At 39.7% G+C, this 18,377-nt stretch overlaps 1 protein-coding gene across 1 annotated transcript in view; it reads right to left on the bottom strand.

Moving 5' to 3' along the window:
• The window catches only part of LOC117021978 (vesicle-associated membrane protein 711-like), a 28,400-nt gene extending 25,436 nt beyond the window's left edge, over nucleotides 1–2,964 (bottom strand). The window contains exon 1 of the mRNA XM_033105436.1: nucleotides 2,887–2,964. Coding sequence (XP_032961327.1) covers nucleotides 2,887–2,964 — 78 coding nt within the window. The remainder of the gene's footprint in view (nucleotides 1–2,886) is intronic.
• Between the last annotated feature and the right edge of the window lie 15,413 nt (nucleotides 2,965–18,377).

The raw sequence follows: 18,377 nt of genomic DNA, 5'->3' as shown, positions 1-18,377 counted from the left end.
GGCAGAGACTCAGAGGTAAAAGAAGATTCTAATTCAGCTTGTAAGTAGTTTGTAAAGGGATGTTTAGGGCATAGAGAAGGCTTCAAGGACAAACTGAGAAAAGTCTCAAAGTGCAGAAGAGGTGATACAAAAACTGAACACAAGTGGGTTCCAGGGAGAGGGAACAGGCGATGCAAAAGGAGACCTTGGTGACAATGGAAAACAGCATGAAGTTCAGGATGGCTGGAAGAGAAGATGATAATCATGGAAAAGCCCTATTAGGGAGGGCCTTGAATGCCAGGCTCAGTAGTGTAGGCTTTTACTCTGAATTGTAGTCAGGTGCCACCAAATGATTTTCAGCAAGGGAGTGACACAATCATATTTGCTTTTAGGAACAATCACGTGAGCAGCAGTATGGAGGCTGGTTTTGACAGGGACGAGGCTGAAGCCTGGGAGATCAGTTAGGAGGCACTTTCAATAACCCTGGTGACAAGTCATGAGGGCCTAGATGACTATGTGGTTCAGAAACAAGGAGATAGATTCAAGACATACTCAAGAGATAGAACTAATAGAACTTGGTGACAAAGAATGAATGTGCAGGTGAAGTCGAGGGGAAAAAAATCGAAGGTGATTCCTAGTTTCCAGCTTGAATGGCTCAGTAAAACTACTTAGTGAGACTAGAAATACATAAGGAGCGTCATTTAGGAAAGAATTAATTTAGTTCTGGACATGATATGTTTGAACTTCTAGTAGGCAAGCTACCTTGGAAATTACTTTGGAAGTGGATTGGACAGTGATGAAAGTCAAGGTGTCCATGGGTGTGAATGAATGTGTCAAGGTAAAAAAGGACTGAAGTTAGAACCCTGAGAAACACAGTATTTAAGGGACTGGCAAGGAGAGAGCCCCAGAAGGATACCAAGTTCTGTCTCTATATCCACACTCCTAATTTCTGCAAGAGAAAGAGGGCATTCCTGAATCCAAGGCTCACATCCCCACTGCCACATTGGATTCCATCCCTTTGTGCTACTTCATTTCTTGCTCCACCAACAGACCTCTTCTCTCTGATATCTCCAGCCTCTTCTCCTTCCCATTAGCCTACAGACATGTGAAAGTTTTCCCTGTGTTAAAAAATGAGGCCCCTTCCTGGACAATGCTTCTTCTAACTTTCACCATATTTCATTCCCTTTATAAGTTCTTGAAAGAACAATCTTCACTCTCCCTATTTCCTCATCTCTCTCATTCACCTGGCCTAAAGCAATCTGGCTTCAGCCTCGACCACTTCTTCCAAACTGCTAAAGGTCACCAGTCATCTGTTAATTTCTAAGTCCAATGAATATCTTTTAGATCTTGTTCAACTTCTTTGGGGTGTGAAACATTCTTGTAATTTTCTTCTTTTGGCTTTCAGGACACCACTGCTCTTAGCTGGTGACCCACCTCTCTATTCTGTTCTTAAACCGTGTCCTACCTTTTGGTCCTCTTCTCACTCTCTATACTTTTCTTGGGCACTCTTACTCACTTCTGCTGTCTTCAACTGTTAGCCCTGACCCTCTGAGTGCTACCTATTGGACATTTTTATCACTTAAAGCTTTTGGAACTAGCTGGGGGAATAAATACACAAATGGTTGGCCAATTCCAACAGGCAACAAAATTCAAGCTGTCTCAAATTACACTCTCCTCCCCTGCATTCCCTCTGACTCCCTCCTCTACAATCCTGCTCTTCCACATAGTTTCTATCTTGTTTAATGCCACCTAATAAAAAAATTGACAAATCATGTTGTACACTTTAAACTTACACAATCTTATGTCAATTATACCTCAATAAAGGGGGAGAATAAAGAAAAAAAATTAAGAATCACAGTAGGCATGACCCTGTCCCTTATCCACATATTCAACAGGTCACTAACTCCTGAGTTTGTATTAGTTTTTCAAAGTCTCTTTTAGGATCTGCCCCCTTTCAATCTGTACTGTCATTACCTTAACTCAGGCCCTTAGATCTTCTACATAAACTATAACGGTATCATCCTAACAGGTTCTTTCCCCTCCAGTCTGCCTTCTAGACTGTAACCAGAACAGATTTGCTGAAGATGAATCTGATCATGCTATTCCTCTATATTTAATTGCTTCAGAATTTCTCTAGGGTAAGAAAACAAACTGAACATAGGACACTTCATTAACTATCCTCTGCCCACTTCTCTGACCTCATCTTTAGCCTCTACATGCTATTACCCTGTGACTGAGGTTCTTGAGGTTCCCAAAACACACTGTGCTGTTTCCTCTGCACAGAGTCCCCATTCCCCTTTCTGTGCCTGGCTTCTAAGCCAAGCACCCTAACATTACCTCCTCTGTGGTCAGCAAGCAGCCACTCACCCTGAATGCTAGAGAACCTACCTCCATTAAAACACTTTTTACATCGCAGGATACTGTATACAGCCCTTGGATATAAAGGGACAATGAGCTTATCAAGCTATAACTCCAGGTGCGTTTTCCCGTCATTGCTGCATCCTCCACACCTTTACCCAGGGATTATGCAACTAACACATATTCAATAAATATGTGAACGGTCAGTCATTTCTCCGCAGGGGAGAGAAAATCTTTAAGGAGCCTCAGGAATTGGACAGGGCTGCGAACCATCACCAAACGGGTCGCGTGCAGCACCAAGCCTAACCCCTAGGTGGCGCACGTGCCGCTCCGTTGTTTTCAGGACCTGGAGTGCTGCGGCCTGGGATTCACCGTTTCACAAGCACTGCCGCGCGCGGGGGCGTGCCCTCTCGCGGGGGCGGGGCCTCTGCTCCCAACTCCCCGCCTGCTCCCCACCGCCCCGCAGCTCCGTGTCCTGAGGGGCGGGCGGGCAGGCACCACCCTGGAAGAGCAGAATGCGTGAAGGAGAACGTGCCGACTCAGGTGTACCTGATAGGAACCACCGGTCAAGGCCAGATCCGCTAAGATCGCTCGGCCATTAGCAATGCAGCTGTAGGTGATCGTCATAGTAGGCGACCGTCATAGTAGGCGGGCCAGTGAAAGAAAGGTTCCTGCTGGACTTAACCGCCAGAGACAGCCTTGGGGCGGGGCTCCGGGAGAGGGCGGTGCCTGCGCAGGCGCGGGGAGCGATTGATTGGCAGGGAGGGAGGCGGGTCACATCTTGCGTGGGCTGAGCTTGTGGTGAGACAGGTGGTGAAGTCTGTAAAAACTGGCTTAGGTGAGTGAAGCTTTTCTTGTAGTTATCTCTAAAATTGTTTAAGAGTCAGTTTACTTCACAGTGTACTTATCTATACACAATTAATTCACAATATAACACATGTAAAATATAGGCATTGATTTAAAATAAAACTCATTAAGAACTCAGCAAGCATTTGTTGAACTCCCACGAAGCGGTAAGTGCCTTCGGTGTAACAGTCATGCAAACTTGTAGGCCCCAGACCCTCACTCTGAGGCGTTCATATTCTAGTAGTGGTTACAGAGGCACATGCAGATAAATGCCAAGTGTGTGCCTTGATGGAAAGATGAACTAAGTTGCAGAACCTGGAGTGGAGGCAGCTAATCCTAGGGAGAAGGAGCAAAGCTTTCAAAGTCGCTATCTGACTTAGCAGATGGGTTGCAATTCTCTAAATGGGAAGGAAAGATAGGACAGTCTAAGCAAAGGGAAGTGCTCTTAAAGGCTTAAAGGAAGGCAGGTGGTTTTAGGGAATGGATGTAAGTAAGGGTGGCAGAGCAAAGGTATGTGGTAGAGTGGGCAGGAGATGAGAGTGGTAGGAGTGTGGTAGAATGACTTTTGTTATCCTAGACCTTGACAAGAATTTTTAGAAGTACAAGTTTAAGATAAGCTTATATATTTTCATTAGCAAAGCGTTGTGGAAGAGTGGAAAGAAGTCAGACAACCTTTATTCAGATGTAGACATTGCTGTTTACTCTGTGCTTTTAATGTAACAAACTTTCTGAGACTCAGTTTCTGAATCTCTAAAATGGGGATAATTGTCAAATTTAAGTAATTGTGCAAAATAGCATACAGTAGATATGTAATTGCAATCCTTATTGTGACAAATACATTAATGAAAATTACTTTCTTGCTCCCAATGGTATAACTTTAAAGGTAAAACAATCATTGTCCTTCTGGGGTGCACGGCAGGAGGTGACGACAGGTAGTCAACTGAGTTTATACTAACTCAGTGCAATGAAATTGGATTTGACAAGCAAGCAGCAAAACTGGTCTGGACTGTAGCCCTTGATAAAAATGCCTTGTTGAATAAGTATCTTCCTATATAAAGGAAATCTTGAATCAATGTGTCTAATCTGCTTAGATATAATGCTTTGTATTACAGGTGGGGTAACTGAATTAAAAGCTCTGGTTACATTACTTATATGAGGGAAAATGAAATATGTCACTTCTGAGGTAATGTGTTGGTATATTCTTGCTTACAGTAAAAATAAGTTGAGTAAACTTGGCCACATTGCAGTGCCCCTTCTGTTTAGTAAATAGTGGAGGTGAAAGTGACTAGGCAATGATATCATGAGCTGTAGTAATGACAACAAGCATCTGATAGTTGGAGAAGTTTATATGGGACCTCCTTGTCTCAGTTTCACCTGGTCATTAAAACAGCCCTGTGTGGTGGGTTCACTTTGCACAGTCCACAAATTCAGGTCTACAGCAATGTAAAATGTAATTTATAACACAACTCTATCTTTCTTTAAGCCCCATTTTATCTGATCTCTGAAGATTAATCTAGTCAGTGTCAGGTTTCCTCAGTTAACTCAGGAACTCCCTTCCCCTTTCTACATGGAGTGGTATCAGTGTGTGGGGGGAACTTGCTGGAGGGGGAGATCTTCTGATTTATGATCTTCATCTCTCTCTAAGGTGGCATCTGCTGTTAAAGTTTGTTTTTTATCTGTCTCTGGTCATTAGTTGACATACTCTCTATTTGGAACCGCAAGGCTCCTTCAGGTGTGCTGGTTCTCTCGCAGCCACATTTGTGGCCCTCTTGGGGGTGAGGAAAACTTTCTGCTGCCCCCTCATGCCCCCTCATTCTGAGGTGTTGGGAGCCTTGGGATGACATGCTTGCATCCTTCCTGTTGTGCTGTCACTCTGTTGTTATGTAGGGAGCAGCTCTCACCTGGGAAGCAAGCCCTGGATCCCCAGTTTACTGATAGTCTTCTCATCACCATCGTCCATCACTTCTCACCTCCCAGGGAGGACTCTGTGACTTATTGGATTGCTTCCTTTGGACTCTCTGCCCTCCTATAGTTGTCTGACTTAGAAGATGGGTTGGAATTCTCTAAATGGGAAGGAAAGACAGGACTGTCTAAGCAAAGGGAAGTGCTCTTAAAGGCTTGAAGGAAGGCAGGTGGTTTTAGGGAATGGATGTAAGTGAGGGTGTGGAAACGTCAGCAAATCTAGTTGGGAACCTCCTATCACCTCAGGCATTCTTCTCAATGTATGGCACCAATGTTGGCATCTGCTGTCCCAAATCTTTTCTTTCTATGTACTCTCTCTTCAGGGAGTTTCCAAAATCTATTCTGAAACATTAAGAGGTAAGAATTTTTTTTCTTCTTTCCCTGCTCTTCCCCCTCTGTCCTTCCTCTTCCTCCTCCATTTTCTTTGTTCTCTATTTTTATGCAAAAGGATAACTGAGAACAAAAACCACATCAGGTAATATAAAAAAAACCATCACAGATATTTCCATCTTTCCCTTGATAGTTTGACAAAACCTTGAGGATGGAGCAGAAAGAGTGGTGAAAAGCTGGATCCTTGGGAAGGAGAAATGGGACGTTTCATCATTGTCCATTTCTTTTAAAATAAGCTTTTAGACCTCATAACTACTTTTATTGACCGGCAAATCTGCTGTCATTGCTTTTTAGAGGTCAACTTCTCAGAAGGAAAAGTCACTAATTTTTGAATCATCCAATTTCTGAGGTCACTAGAGAGTTTGTAAATATTCCACAAGCTGGAGACTTTCAAGCACTCACTAATTCAAGATGCTTTTTATTAAGTATCGACATTCTCCTGTAAATATGTAAGAGCTCTCTTTTACTGTTGTTCTTCAAAATGGAATATTTTTATAGTTTTTTCCTTATATATGATCTATATAGAAATTCAAACAATATACCAGTAAAAACCTCTTTATTTTTACCATCCCATTAAAGTAACCATGTCAATAATCTAATTTATATTTGCCTTTTTAAAAATTTATTTTTATATTTAACATTAATGAATACATGCCTACACATTTTTCTGAAAATTCTTTTTAAAATTAATAATATGTTATCTTTGACTAATGATGTATTTTTCAAATATTTCCTCTGAAGCTACCATGTTCTTTTTCTTTTTGGTGTCTGTTCTTTTGCAGATATATTTACTTCTTACCTAGTCAAACATTTTTTATTATGATGTTGGACCTTACTGTCATGTTAGGTAAGGCTTCCTTTCTTAGCCTCATATAAAAATAGTTCCTTATTTTTCTCCTGTCACTTTTGTTTGTTTAATGTTTAAATCTTTAATCCACCTGGAATTTGTTTTCGTGTCTCTTGTGAGGTGGGAATTTCCCCAGATGTACAGCCAGCTGTTTCATATAATTTATTGACTATCCTTTCCTCACTAATTTGAAAGTTCACTTGTGCCATAGACTAAATTACCCCCATACATTGTAAATTGGATTTGAGAGTTGATTTTTATGCCTGTTTCTGTGCTGATATCACAATGATTCAATAACTGTAGTTCAAATTACTTTAAGAAATTGGAGAGAATTAATATATTTAGAATATTGAGTCTTTCCATCAAGGGACGTAGGTTGTCTTTCTAGTCATTCTTTATTGTGTCTTCCTGTAAAAGTTCTGTAAGTTTCTACATAAAGGCTAGACAGATTTTAAAATGTTCCCCCACCCCGCAGTATTTTGGATGCTTTTGTTAATGGAATTTGTTCCCCGTTATGGTTTGAAACTGGCTGTTTTTGGCCTGTAGAACATCTATTAGCTATATTAATTTATTTTGTATATAGCCCCTGCCCCACTATACTGTGAGCTCCTTAAGTGCAGGAGCTTCGTAGGGCACATAGTGCTTTGCTCAGTGTGAACATGATGTGGGATACTATTGAATGTCGTGTTACATTTTTCCATTGTACTCAGCAACCAAGTGGAGGGCAACCTCCGGTAGCTAGGATATTTGTGGAAATTGGGTAATGTCTGAGGGTAGTATAGTGGGAAGCAAAGTAGGCCTGAACTTGAATGCTGACTTTCCCACTTTCTAGGTGAGTAATCTTATCATCTCTGAACTTCAGTTTCTTCCTTAGGATCACTGCTGAACCTGGTTTATAAAATGAGCTAACATGCACAAAGCACATTGTGACTGGCTCCTAGTAGGTGTTCCATAATGGAAGGCTGTTAAGATCATTATGAGACCATAGAGTCGTGTAACCAAATCTCTCCAATAAGATGCACGTTTAAGGAAGCACAGTCTGGCTATGCGAGGAGCCTCGTTATAGGTTCAGTGAACATATTTGAATCATCATTTAGGGCACATGTTACAGTAATTTTCTAAAATTCTTCCTTTTTGAGAAATGTGTTATATATTGGTCTCTTCTTTCTAACTTGTAAGATTCCTGAGAACAGAGGCCAAATATTACTAATCTTTTTATCCCCAGCACCTCACACATTGGTGGACACAATTTAGGTGGCTGCATTTCATAGAATGAAGTACAATTCATTTAACCATTCCCTTCCTACCTCCCTTTTCTTTTCTTGCTGCTAATTCTCATCTTTGTCAGGAAGTTTAGCCAAATGTAAGAGCCAACTGAAATGTAGATGACAAATATCCCTGCAGGCCACTGAAATGTAACCAGGGTACCATAGTTGGTTTTAAATCTAATTGCCATGCAGGGCCAGCAGAGGGAGCATAGAGCACAGCTTTGAAGGAGAAAGCTGCTTGCAGCTGTGCTGAAGATTTTAATAAGGCCACTCAAAGCTTTTACAGAGGAAGGAAAGGAGAGGCAGGAGAAAGGTCATTCCTCATTTTCATTCCCATTTGCCTTTTTCTCTTTATAACTCATTCAGGCACAGACAGGTCAGTGCTCAGCTTGTCTTTTGTCCTTTGCTGAACAGTTTTTCACAACCCTTCTCTTTCCTCTAGTTAATTACACAGAAAGACCGACAAGTGCCATCACGCTCTCGAGGCTGGTTTCTTTTTTAGCCAGCTTAATTACTTATCTCCGATTCAAGGGATGGACATTGGTGATGGTCCCAGAAAAACACTTAAGAACCTAGGAGTCTTGAGTCACCATCCCCACTGAATAAAGCCATTTGGGGGGACTTATAAGGTGGGGGAGAAGGTTGGGGTCAGGTTCTTCTCTGCATGAAGAACTTAGAGGCAAATGAGAGCTAGACAGGAAGGGTTGTAGGGCGTGGGGTTTCTAGCAAGTGGGGCAGTGCCACTTCCTGCTTTATTACGTTATGTAAGAAGATCTATGGTGTGTACAGAACCACATATGACGTGTCCGCAGTCACATAGGAGCTAATACAGGCCAGTGTTTCTCAATCTTTTCTATGGAATAAACTAGGATATTAACAGGTATTATGTAAGAGTAAGATCTGTGATCAAATAAATCTGTGGAAACTGGTTTCTCTGCTGTGGGAATTCTTCGATCGTTTAGTAGGCTAATTAATGTGGTTTGTGAATCTCTGTTAGAAGGGATATGATTTGTGGGATTTCCCAAACTTATGTGGACTAAACCTTTTTAAAAGATGGCATCTGTGGAATGAGTATTCTATGAATTTACACTTTGGAAAGTACAGAAATACACTTGTCTAATGTTTAGGAAGGCAATTACACCATGAAATACAGTCACTGAAGCAGTTTCAAAAAGGCAGTGTTTTCTTCAACAGTTCCCTGTGGCTTTTCATTCCCATTGAAGGAAGTGTGGAGGCATGAATGGGGTGGTGAAGGAAGGAATATCAGAATCTCAAGTGGTGCTTTTTGAAATCTCTCATGCCCCTCACTTCCCACCTCCTGCCCACTGAGATTCTGATACCATTCTTACTACCTCATCCCCATATCTGAGGATCTCTTGAATTGTGAGTCATTGCTGTTACTGGGAGTGATTGCATTTCTCAAATGTATTGGAGGAGAGAAAATGGTTGTGAACTACTGTCTTAAAAGTCAAATCCAAAATTCTCTGCCTGTTATTTGAAATTTCCTATTGTCTTCTCCATCCTCAATATCTCCCTAACTTTAACCTTCGTCTCCTTCCCACATTACTTACCACTATAGCCAATTAGTCTGCTCACTGATCTGAGGTCATATACTGTTTCCAGACTGGAAGGTTGGCCATATAATCTTTCTCATATTCTCCTAATTCTTCTTCTATCCTTCAAAATACAGTTTAAGTGTTACTTTCTTTAGAGGTCTCCAATAATCTACCAGTTTACACCACTTATTTTTTACAATATTGATTTCAGCCATTAATTGCATACAACCAATTGTTAACAGACTTGTTGGGCTTAAAAAGTTTGTAAGGCGATTCGAATATAGAGCACATTTCTCTGTAGAAATGTAACTGAGTCAAGGTGTATTTGAAATAGAAATAGTGCAAAATAATCTCTAATAATTAAAACAGTAACTCTAGTGATTAAACAAAATGGAGTCAATAAGATTGAATTAGCTTACTCTCATTTATCCTGGTGCTGGTGTCTAAGGAAGAGCAGGTTTAATTAAAGGAGGAAGAAAAAGTGTTGGAAATTAGTGGATATTCTGAATGGGCCTTATGGGACAATTCACAGAAGATACAGCTTTTTGTTATGTCTTCATTACTTTACAACTCCTGACTCTCCACTTCCATGATGCTGGTGTCTGGCTACTAATGCTTTTGTACTTAGCCATGGTTTTGATTATTTTTGGTTTAAAAAAGGTTATGGGAGAATTTCAGCAAAAATGGCAGAAAAAAGGACCTCCCCAAATCCTCCCCTACTTAAGAGCAATGAAAAAACTAGCAAAATTTTTCAGAATTAACTTTTTCAGAATTCTAGAAATTAACGAAAGTTTTGCAGTAACTTGGGGATTGTTTATTCAAGAAAAATGGCTGAATCTTAGTAAGAACAGTGAACTTCGTGGCATTTTAACTTGCCCTGGATCCCCACCCCCACCCACTTTCCAGCTATACAATAGCCTTAAAGAAATAATAGCCCACATTCCTGCGGCAGCTCTGCAGCTACAGAGAGAGCAGAACGTATTTGGAATTCTTTCAAAGCCTTATTCTCAGAGAAATGTCATTATCTGACCTGTCTGGTGGTTACCTAGAAGACTTCACTTACAAAGCTGACTCAGGGTTCACTCAATGCTGAAAAACTTCTCCCCACACAGGGGGCATTGTCAAAAACAATTATAGGCCAGGTTTTAACTTTGCATATCCTTAGGTGATGGATAACAGGGCATAAAAAAGGAATAGTTGGTGAAATGCACAGTCCGTAGAGACTTTTAACAGCTTCAACATAGTCTTGGCAATCTACAAGGACATGCACATGGACGAGCTGTAAGCATAGGTCTTTCCTAAGCTCTCACTTCTGGTTGACCTGGAGATTCTATGCAAGCAGGAAGTGAAGGCTAAGGTGGAACTATGAACTGAGTTTCAAAGGCTTGCCCCAATACTCACAGAGAGCCACTCACAGCAAAGTCTGGGATATATATTGGTTCCAGGTGGTTAAGGAAATTTCTGTCCAATCATTATTGACCAATAAGCTAACCAAGTAGAGACACTAAAATGATAAAAATGTAGACTTCACAGAATTAGTTCAGAAAAGTTACTAAATAAGCAAACGACAACTATAAGAAGTGGCAACAGCAACAAACTCTATAGGTGAGGGTGGGTGGATCTCATTGCCAGAGTTGTCACATTATATTATTTTAAATGTCTGGTTATTAACAAAAAATTATGAGACATACACAGAAAAGAAAATAAGCTCCATAGAATGAAAAAAAGCAATCAATAGAAATTGTTCCTAAGTAAACCCAGATGTTGGACGTATAAGATGTGTATTTACATCAGTTGCTTTAAATATTCCAAAGAGCTAAAGCAAACCATATCTAAAGAATTAATGTGTGATAATGACCTCTCATCAATAGAATATTAATAAAGAGATAGAAATTAAGAAAAGGAAACAAAAAGAAAATTTGGAATTTAAAAGTATAAAAACTGAAAAAAAGAAAAATCTGTACAGAAGCTCCACAACATATTTGCACAGGCAGAAGGCAGAAAAAAGAATCAGAGAGCATTAAGATGATACATTGATATTACCCAGTCTGGGAACAGAAAGAAAAAGAATGAAGAAAAATGAACAGAGCCTCACAAACCAGTAGGGCACCAACAAATGTACCAACATAACCATAATGAAAGTTCTAGAGGAGAGGGGAGTGAGAAAAGGGCTGAAAAAATTACACAAAGAAATAATGGCTAAAATCTTCATAAATTTGGTGGACAACATTTATCTAGACATCCAAGAAGTTAAAAAAACTCTACATAGGGTAAACTTGAAGAGACCCACACCTAGACACATCACAGCCAAATTGTTGAAAGCCAAAAGCAAAGATAGAATCTTGAAAATAACAAGAGAGAAGGGACTCATCACACATATGAGAACCACATCAATATTAACAGTTGATTTATCATCAAAAGCCATGGAAGCCAGACGACAATTGGATGACGTATTCAAAGTGCTGAAAGAAAAAAAAACACCCACAAAACTTGTCATTTTGTCTGGAAAGGAGAAATAAGACATTGCCAGAAAAACTAAATGAAAGAACACTATACCATAACTCAAATCCACATTAAAAAAAACAAAAAAACCCAAAAAAACAAACAAAAAAATCCACTGGTAAAGTAACCACATAGGTAAATAATATAAATGTAGCTTTTGTTATTCTTTTTCCCACTCATACCTGATTTAAAAGGCAACTGCATAAACAATAACTGTAAATCTATGTTGATGAGCACTTGGGGTATACAGATGTAATTTGTGATAATAGCAGCATAGAGAAGTAGTGGGGAATGGAGATATTTACAGTAATTTCTAAAAACATATTGAGGAGTTTAAGCCAAGATGGTGGAGTAGGTAAATGCTGTGCTTGCCTCCTCTCATGCCTACATAAAAATTACAACTAAACTACAGAATAATCATCATTGTGAATCACCTGAAGTCTAACTGAACAGAAATCTGAAAACTAAGGATATACAGAAATCACATCGAGACTGGTGGGGTGGAGATGTGGAATGGGCTGGTTCAATACCTATGTATGGCAGGTGAAAACCAGGAGGGCTATCTTGTCTGCAGAGGTCTCGTCTGAGGAGCAAGGGGTCCCAGCCCTACACTAGGCTCCCCAGCCCAGGGTGCCAGTGCTGGGAAGAGAATTTACCACAACTTCTGGCTATGAAAACCAGTGAAGATTAAGGCTTAGTGAGATGGAGGGCAGTGGAGTTCCAGGCATCCCTTTTAATGGTCCTGCACATAGACTTACTCACTGGTGGACTCATTTGCTCTGAGCTCCAGCCCTGCAGCATCAGTGTGAAAGGTGCCAGGGACATATGGAGAGGAACTGAATTGTCTGGCTGCAGGTTGAGGGCTGGAGGGGCAGCTTTCTTCCAGACAGAAGTGCTGGCAGAAGCCATTGTACCTTTGTTGAGCCCTCCCCTCACCCAACACGCAGATGGCAAGTGGCCACCACATCAGAGCCTCCAACAATCTGGCTAATACCATTTGTCCTGCTCTGGTAATTCCCTGAGACCTCCCCTCACCCAACTTGTGGGCTGACCCACGCTGCTTCCAGTGGCTTTTCCATACAAATGACCTGTCTTGGCTCATGCTGTGGACCTTCCTAAAATCTCTCAAAGGTTCACAAATGCCATACATGTAGTATCTGTCCTTGGCATGCCCCGTACCTCTTGCTAAGCAGATCCAAGTCTGGCACTAGAGGCAGCCAGCCTCACTTTGTAGGTTAGCCTCTATCAGGTACCTCCAAGTCCAGCACAAGTCACATTCATCTGTAGGTCACATTGTAGCTCTTACAAGTGGCCTCAGGCAGGGCACAGACAGTGGCCAACCTTGGCCTGCACCAGAGCCCCGCCCAGAAGGCTTCAGAACCAACACACCTGGTGGCCAATTTCAGACCATACAAGAGTACACCCAACCACCTCCACAAGCAACACAACCAAAAAGCAGACTCAGCAGGCACCAGAGCCCCACTAAAGCAAATCCCGCTTCATGGAGTCAGCCCCTACACCACTCTTCCACTGTAGTGACCACCAGTTCTTACAATCAATTAGCCTGAGGGTCAATCCCTTCTACTGACGTGCAAACAGAAGTCAAGGCTCAAATATTACAGGAGGGCACATACAACTCACGCAAGGGACACACCTGGAGCACCTGGTTCAAGTGCCATTGGGCACCACACGGCACAGACTACATAAAGCCAGTTTACTAAGACAGTGAGACATAGCAGCTTTACCTAATATATACCGTGTTTCCCTGAAAATAAGACCTAGCCGGACCATCAGCTCTAATGCGTCTTTTGGAGTAAAAATTAATATAAGACCTGGTCTTATTTTGCTATAATGTAAGACTGGGTCTAATATAATGTAATATAATATGCCATAAGACTGGGTCTTATATTAATTTTTGCTCCAAAAGATGCATTAGAGCTCATGATGGTCCGTCTAGGTCTTATTTTTGGGGAAACACAGTAGAAACAAACACAGCCAAAATAGGGAGACAAAGTAATGTATACCAATGAAAGAACAGAGGAAAGCTCTAGAAAAAGAACTAAACAAAATGGAGATAAGCAATCTACCAGATGAAGAATTCAAAACACTGGTTACAAGAATGATCAATGATCTCAGGGAGAATTTCAACAAAGAGATAGGAAGTCACAAGTCACAAACAAGATGAACCCAAAGAGGCCCATACCAAGACACATGAAAATGGGGATAAAAAGCATAAAAAGGAACCAGTCAAAAATGAAAACTACATAACAGAAATGAAGATTACATTAGAGGGAATCACAGTATATTAGATGAAACAGAGGCTTGAATCAGCGATTTGGTAGATAAGGTAGCAGGAAACATCCAATCAGAGCAGCAAAAAGAAAAAAGAATCCAAAAAGTGAGGATAGTTTAAGGGGCTCCTAGGACAGTATCGAGCATACCAACATTCGCATCATAAAGGTATCAGAAGGAGAAGGGAGATAGCAAGGAACTGAAAACCTATTTAAAGAAATAATGATGGAAAACTTCTCTAACTTGGTGAAGGAAGTAGACATAGAAACCAAGGAAGCACAGAGAGTCTCAAACAAGATGAACCCAAAAAGGCCCATACCAAGACACATCAATTAAAATGCTAAAGATTAAAGACAAAGAGAGACAGCAAGAGAAAAGCAGTTAGTTACCTATAAGGGAGCTCCCATAGGACTGTCAGCTGATTTCTCAACAGAAACTTTTCAGGCCAGAAGGGATTAGCATGAAATATCAAAGTGATGAAAAGCAAGGACCTACAACCAAGATTATTCTACCCAACAGAGCTATGATTTAGAATCGAAGCACAGATAAAGAGCTTCCCAGACAAGAAAAATCTTGAAGGAGTTCATTACCACCAAACTAGTATTACCAGAATTGCTAAAGGGTCTTCTTTAAGAAGAAAAGATCAAAAATATAAATAATAAAATGGTAATAACTATATATCTATCAACAAGGATTTGAAGTGTAAATGGATTAAATGTTCCAATCAAAAGACAGGGTTGCTGAAGGGATAAAAAAATAAAACCCTTACCTATGTTGTCTACAAGAGACTCACTTCAGATCAAAAGACACACACAGATTGAAAGTAAAGGAATGGAAAAGGTATTTCATGAAGATGGAAACAAACAAACAAATAAAAAGCTAGGGTAGCAATACTTATACCAGACAAAATAGACTTCAAAAGAAGGGCAATAATAAGAGACCTAGAAGGACCCAGTAATTTTACCTCTGGGTATTATCTGAAGAAACCTAAAACTGTTTTGAAGGTACATGTGCATCCATATGTTCAGTGCAGCATTATTTATAATAACCAAAGTAAGGAGGAAACCTGGGTGTCCATCAATAGATAAATGGGTAAAGAACAGGTGGTACATATATACAATGGAATATTACTCAGCCATAAAAAATAATGAAATTTTGCCATCTGCAACAGGATGGATGAACCTAGAGGATATAGTGCTGAATGGAGTAAGTCAGACAGAAAGACAAATGTCATATGATTTCACTTATATGTGGAATCTAGAAAATAGGATAAATGAACAAACAAAATAGAATGAATCTTAGAGCATTTTGATGGTTGCTGGATTGAGGGGCTTATGGGGTTTGGGTGAAGGGGGGAGGGAATTAAGAGATACAAATTGGTAGTTACAAAGTACTGATGGGGATGTAGAGTTTAACATGGCAAACATAGTATTATAATAACTGTATGATGTCAGATGGGTGCTGGCTTTATTGAGGTGATCACTTTGTAAGTTATGTAAATGTCTAATCATTGTGCTGTACACCTGGAACTAATATACTGTAGTCATATGTAATTGAAAAATAAAAAAATATTTGAAAATATACTATTGAAATTAAGTTGGTATTAATCGGAACCAGATTGTTACTATAAATTAAGATGTTAATGGTATTCACCAGTTAGAAAATAACTAAAAAATATATATAATAAAGTAATTGACAAGGGAATTAAAATGGTACACCAGAAAATATTTATTCAACACAAAAATAGGTGGTATTGAAGGAATTGAGGAACAACAACAAAAGAATCAGATATGTAGAAAACAAATAGCAAAATGGCAGACATAAATCTGAGCTTACCAGTAATTAAATATAATGGATTATACACTCCGATTAAAAGGCAGAGATTGGTAGGATGAATTAAAAAATATGATCCAACTGTATACTCTCTGCAAGAGATTCACTTTAGTTTAAAAGACACAAGTAATGGTGGACAGGTGGCTCGGTTAGAGCGCGAGCTCTGGGCAACAGGGTTGGCGGTTCGATTCCCACATGGACCAGCGAGCTGCACCCTCTGCAACTAGAATGAAATAAATGAGCTGTCGCTGACCTTCCAGGTGGCCAGATGGCTCAGTTGGTTGGAGCACGGGCTCTCAACGACAAGGTTGCCGGTTCGACTCCTGCAAGGGATGGTGGGCTGCGCCCCCTGCAACTAACAATGCGACTGGACCTGGAGCTGAGCTGCACCCTCCACAACCAAGGTTGAAAGGACAACAACTTGTCTTGGGTGGAGCTGATGAGTCCTGGGAAAAACACACTACTCTTCCCCAATAAAAAGTCCTGGAAGTACACACTGTTCCCCAATAAAGTCCTGTTCCCCTTCCCCAATAAAATCTTAAAAAAAACAAGACACAAGTGAAAGTGAAAGGATGGGAAAGGTGAACAATACAAATAGCAACAAAAAAGAGGTGGTGTAGCTATAATAATCTGAGACAAATAGACTAACATTAAAAAAATTGTCACTAGAGACAAATAGGACATTTTATAATGATTAAAAGGGCAATTAATCAGGAAGACATAGTTATAAACATCTATGCACCTAACAGTCGAGCCCCCCTTTACGTGTACTAAAACCTCACAGAATTGAAGGAAAAAAATGTTTTTAAAAGAGGGGACTTCCATACCCCACTTTCAATAATAGAACCACTAGATAGAAAAATCAACAAGGAATTAGAAGAATTATATAATACTATGCATCAACTAAAGTAATAGATAACTGTAGAACTCTCCACCCCAAAGTAGCAGAATACATATTCCTAAATGCGCATAATACATTCTACAGGATAGACCATTTATTGGACCATAAAACAAACCTCAGTAAATTTTAGAGGATTGAAATCATTGCAAAATATGTTTTTAACCACAATTTAATAAAATTAGAAATCAATAACAAAAGGAATTTTGGGAAATTAAAAATATGTGAAAAATAATAAACTCCTAAAATAACCAAGGGGTCAAAGAAGAAATCACAAGAGAAATTCATTCATACTTTGACGAGTGAAAATGAAATCACAACATGCCAAAATATAGGATGCAGCTAAAACAGTTCTTAGAGGGAAACTTACAGAAATCAAAATCCTAAATAGAAATTCTATAAACAAACAAATAAACACAGAAGGCTATCTAGGGCATGTTCTCATGGTGATAGCAGAGGAGCAAGAACTAATAAACAACCAAGCAAACTCTTTCCAAGTCTCTGCTTGTGTTACATCTGCTAATATCCTATTGGCTGAAATAAATTACATGACTGAGACAGAGTCAAGGGGAGGGGCACAATACACTTCCCACAGTGAGAGAGCCCTGGTGCTCTCACTATTATACTTTCCTGTAATGTTGCTTTTTTCTGTTTCCCTATTTTTGAAGTTGGTATGGAATTATAACTCAAGATAAAAGCAGTGAAAACCATGTTGCTTTCATTGTTCTACATCTGTGTTTGTGAATTAATATTTAACATGAGCTCATATGTTAGACAACTGCTTTACACATGAATTCTCATCACTGGTGTCCATGAAGGGAATATTTACCTATTGTTACATATTCTCTGATCAGCAATGTCTGTTCTGTTCAGGTGCCATTGTTTAACTGGTACTGGAAAATGATTCTTTAATGTGGCTTATCTTTTGAGGTTGTTCATCTTCAAGTTGTGAATTATGCTGGGTCTCTATTAATTAGCCGAGGATTAATAGGCCTTCACTAACTTGTGTAGTTGGAGAAAAGAATTGGTAAAAGCCTGAATATTGTGTCATGTAAACTAATTTTTGTATTGTCCACATGGTGGTAGAATTGCTTTTAGGAAGCAATGTGAAGAGTAATGAGCCAAGTAAAAGACAAATAGAATCTCATGAATTCTTAGCCATGAGAAAAATGTGGCATACGTTTTTAATAGGTATTCTTCTAAGAAACATCATTATTTTTATTAAAATATAAAGGATAATGTGATCCAGGATATGTCTGTTAAGATAATAGGTCTTTTTTGGTTGTTGTTTTGCCAAGGAGGCGTGAAAATTTCATTTCCCCACATATCAGATGAAGCTGCTTGCTTACTGGTTAGAGTTCAATGCTCAGAAATATAGATTTAGAGATTGTTGAAATTTGGGTAATCCTAAAAACTGTCTACTGTTTCTGTTTTTTAATTTAGAAAATTCCTTGTGTAAAGTAACACTCCTCATACAATGTTGTGTAAATTGTTCCTACTTAATGTGTGGTCTCCTGATCAGCAACACTGGCATTACTTGGGAGCTTGTTAAAAATGCGGAATCTTGGCCCTCACCCCAGACCTACTTAATCAGATTGTAATTTAACAAGATCCCCAAGTCTTTTGCATGCCCCATTAGATGCATT

The sequence above is a fragment of the Rhinolophus ferrumequinum genome, chromosome 5, assembly GCF_004115265.2.
Source record: "Rhinolophus ferrumequinum isolate MPI-CBG mRhiFer1 chromosome 5, mRhiFer1_v1.p, whole genome shotgun sequence".
In the NCBI taxonomy this organism is placed as follows: domain Eukaryota; kingdom Metazoa; phylum Chordata; class Mammalia; order Chiroptera; family Rhinolophidae; genus Rhinolophus; species Rhinolophus ferrumequinum.
The sequence above is the reverse complement of the archived record's forward strand: the minus strand, read 5'-3'. Positions and strand labels throughout refer to the sequence as shown.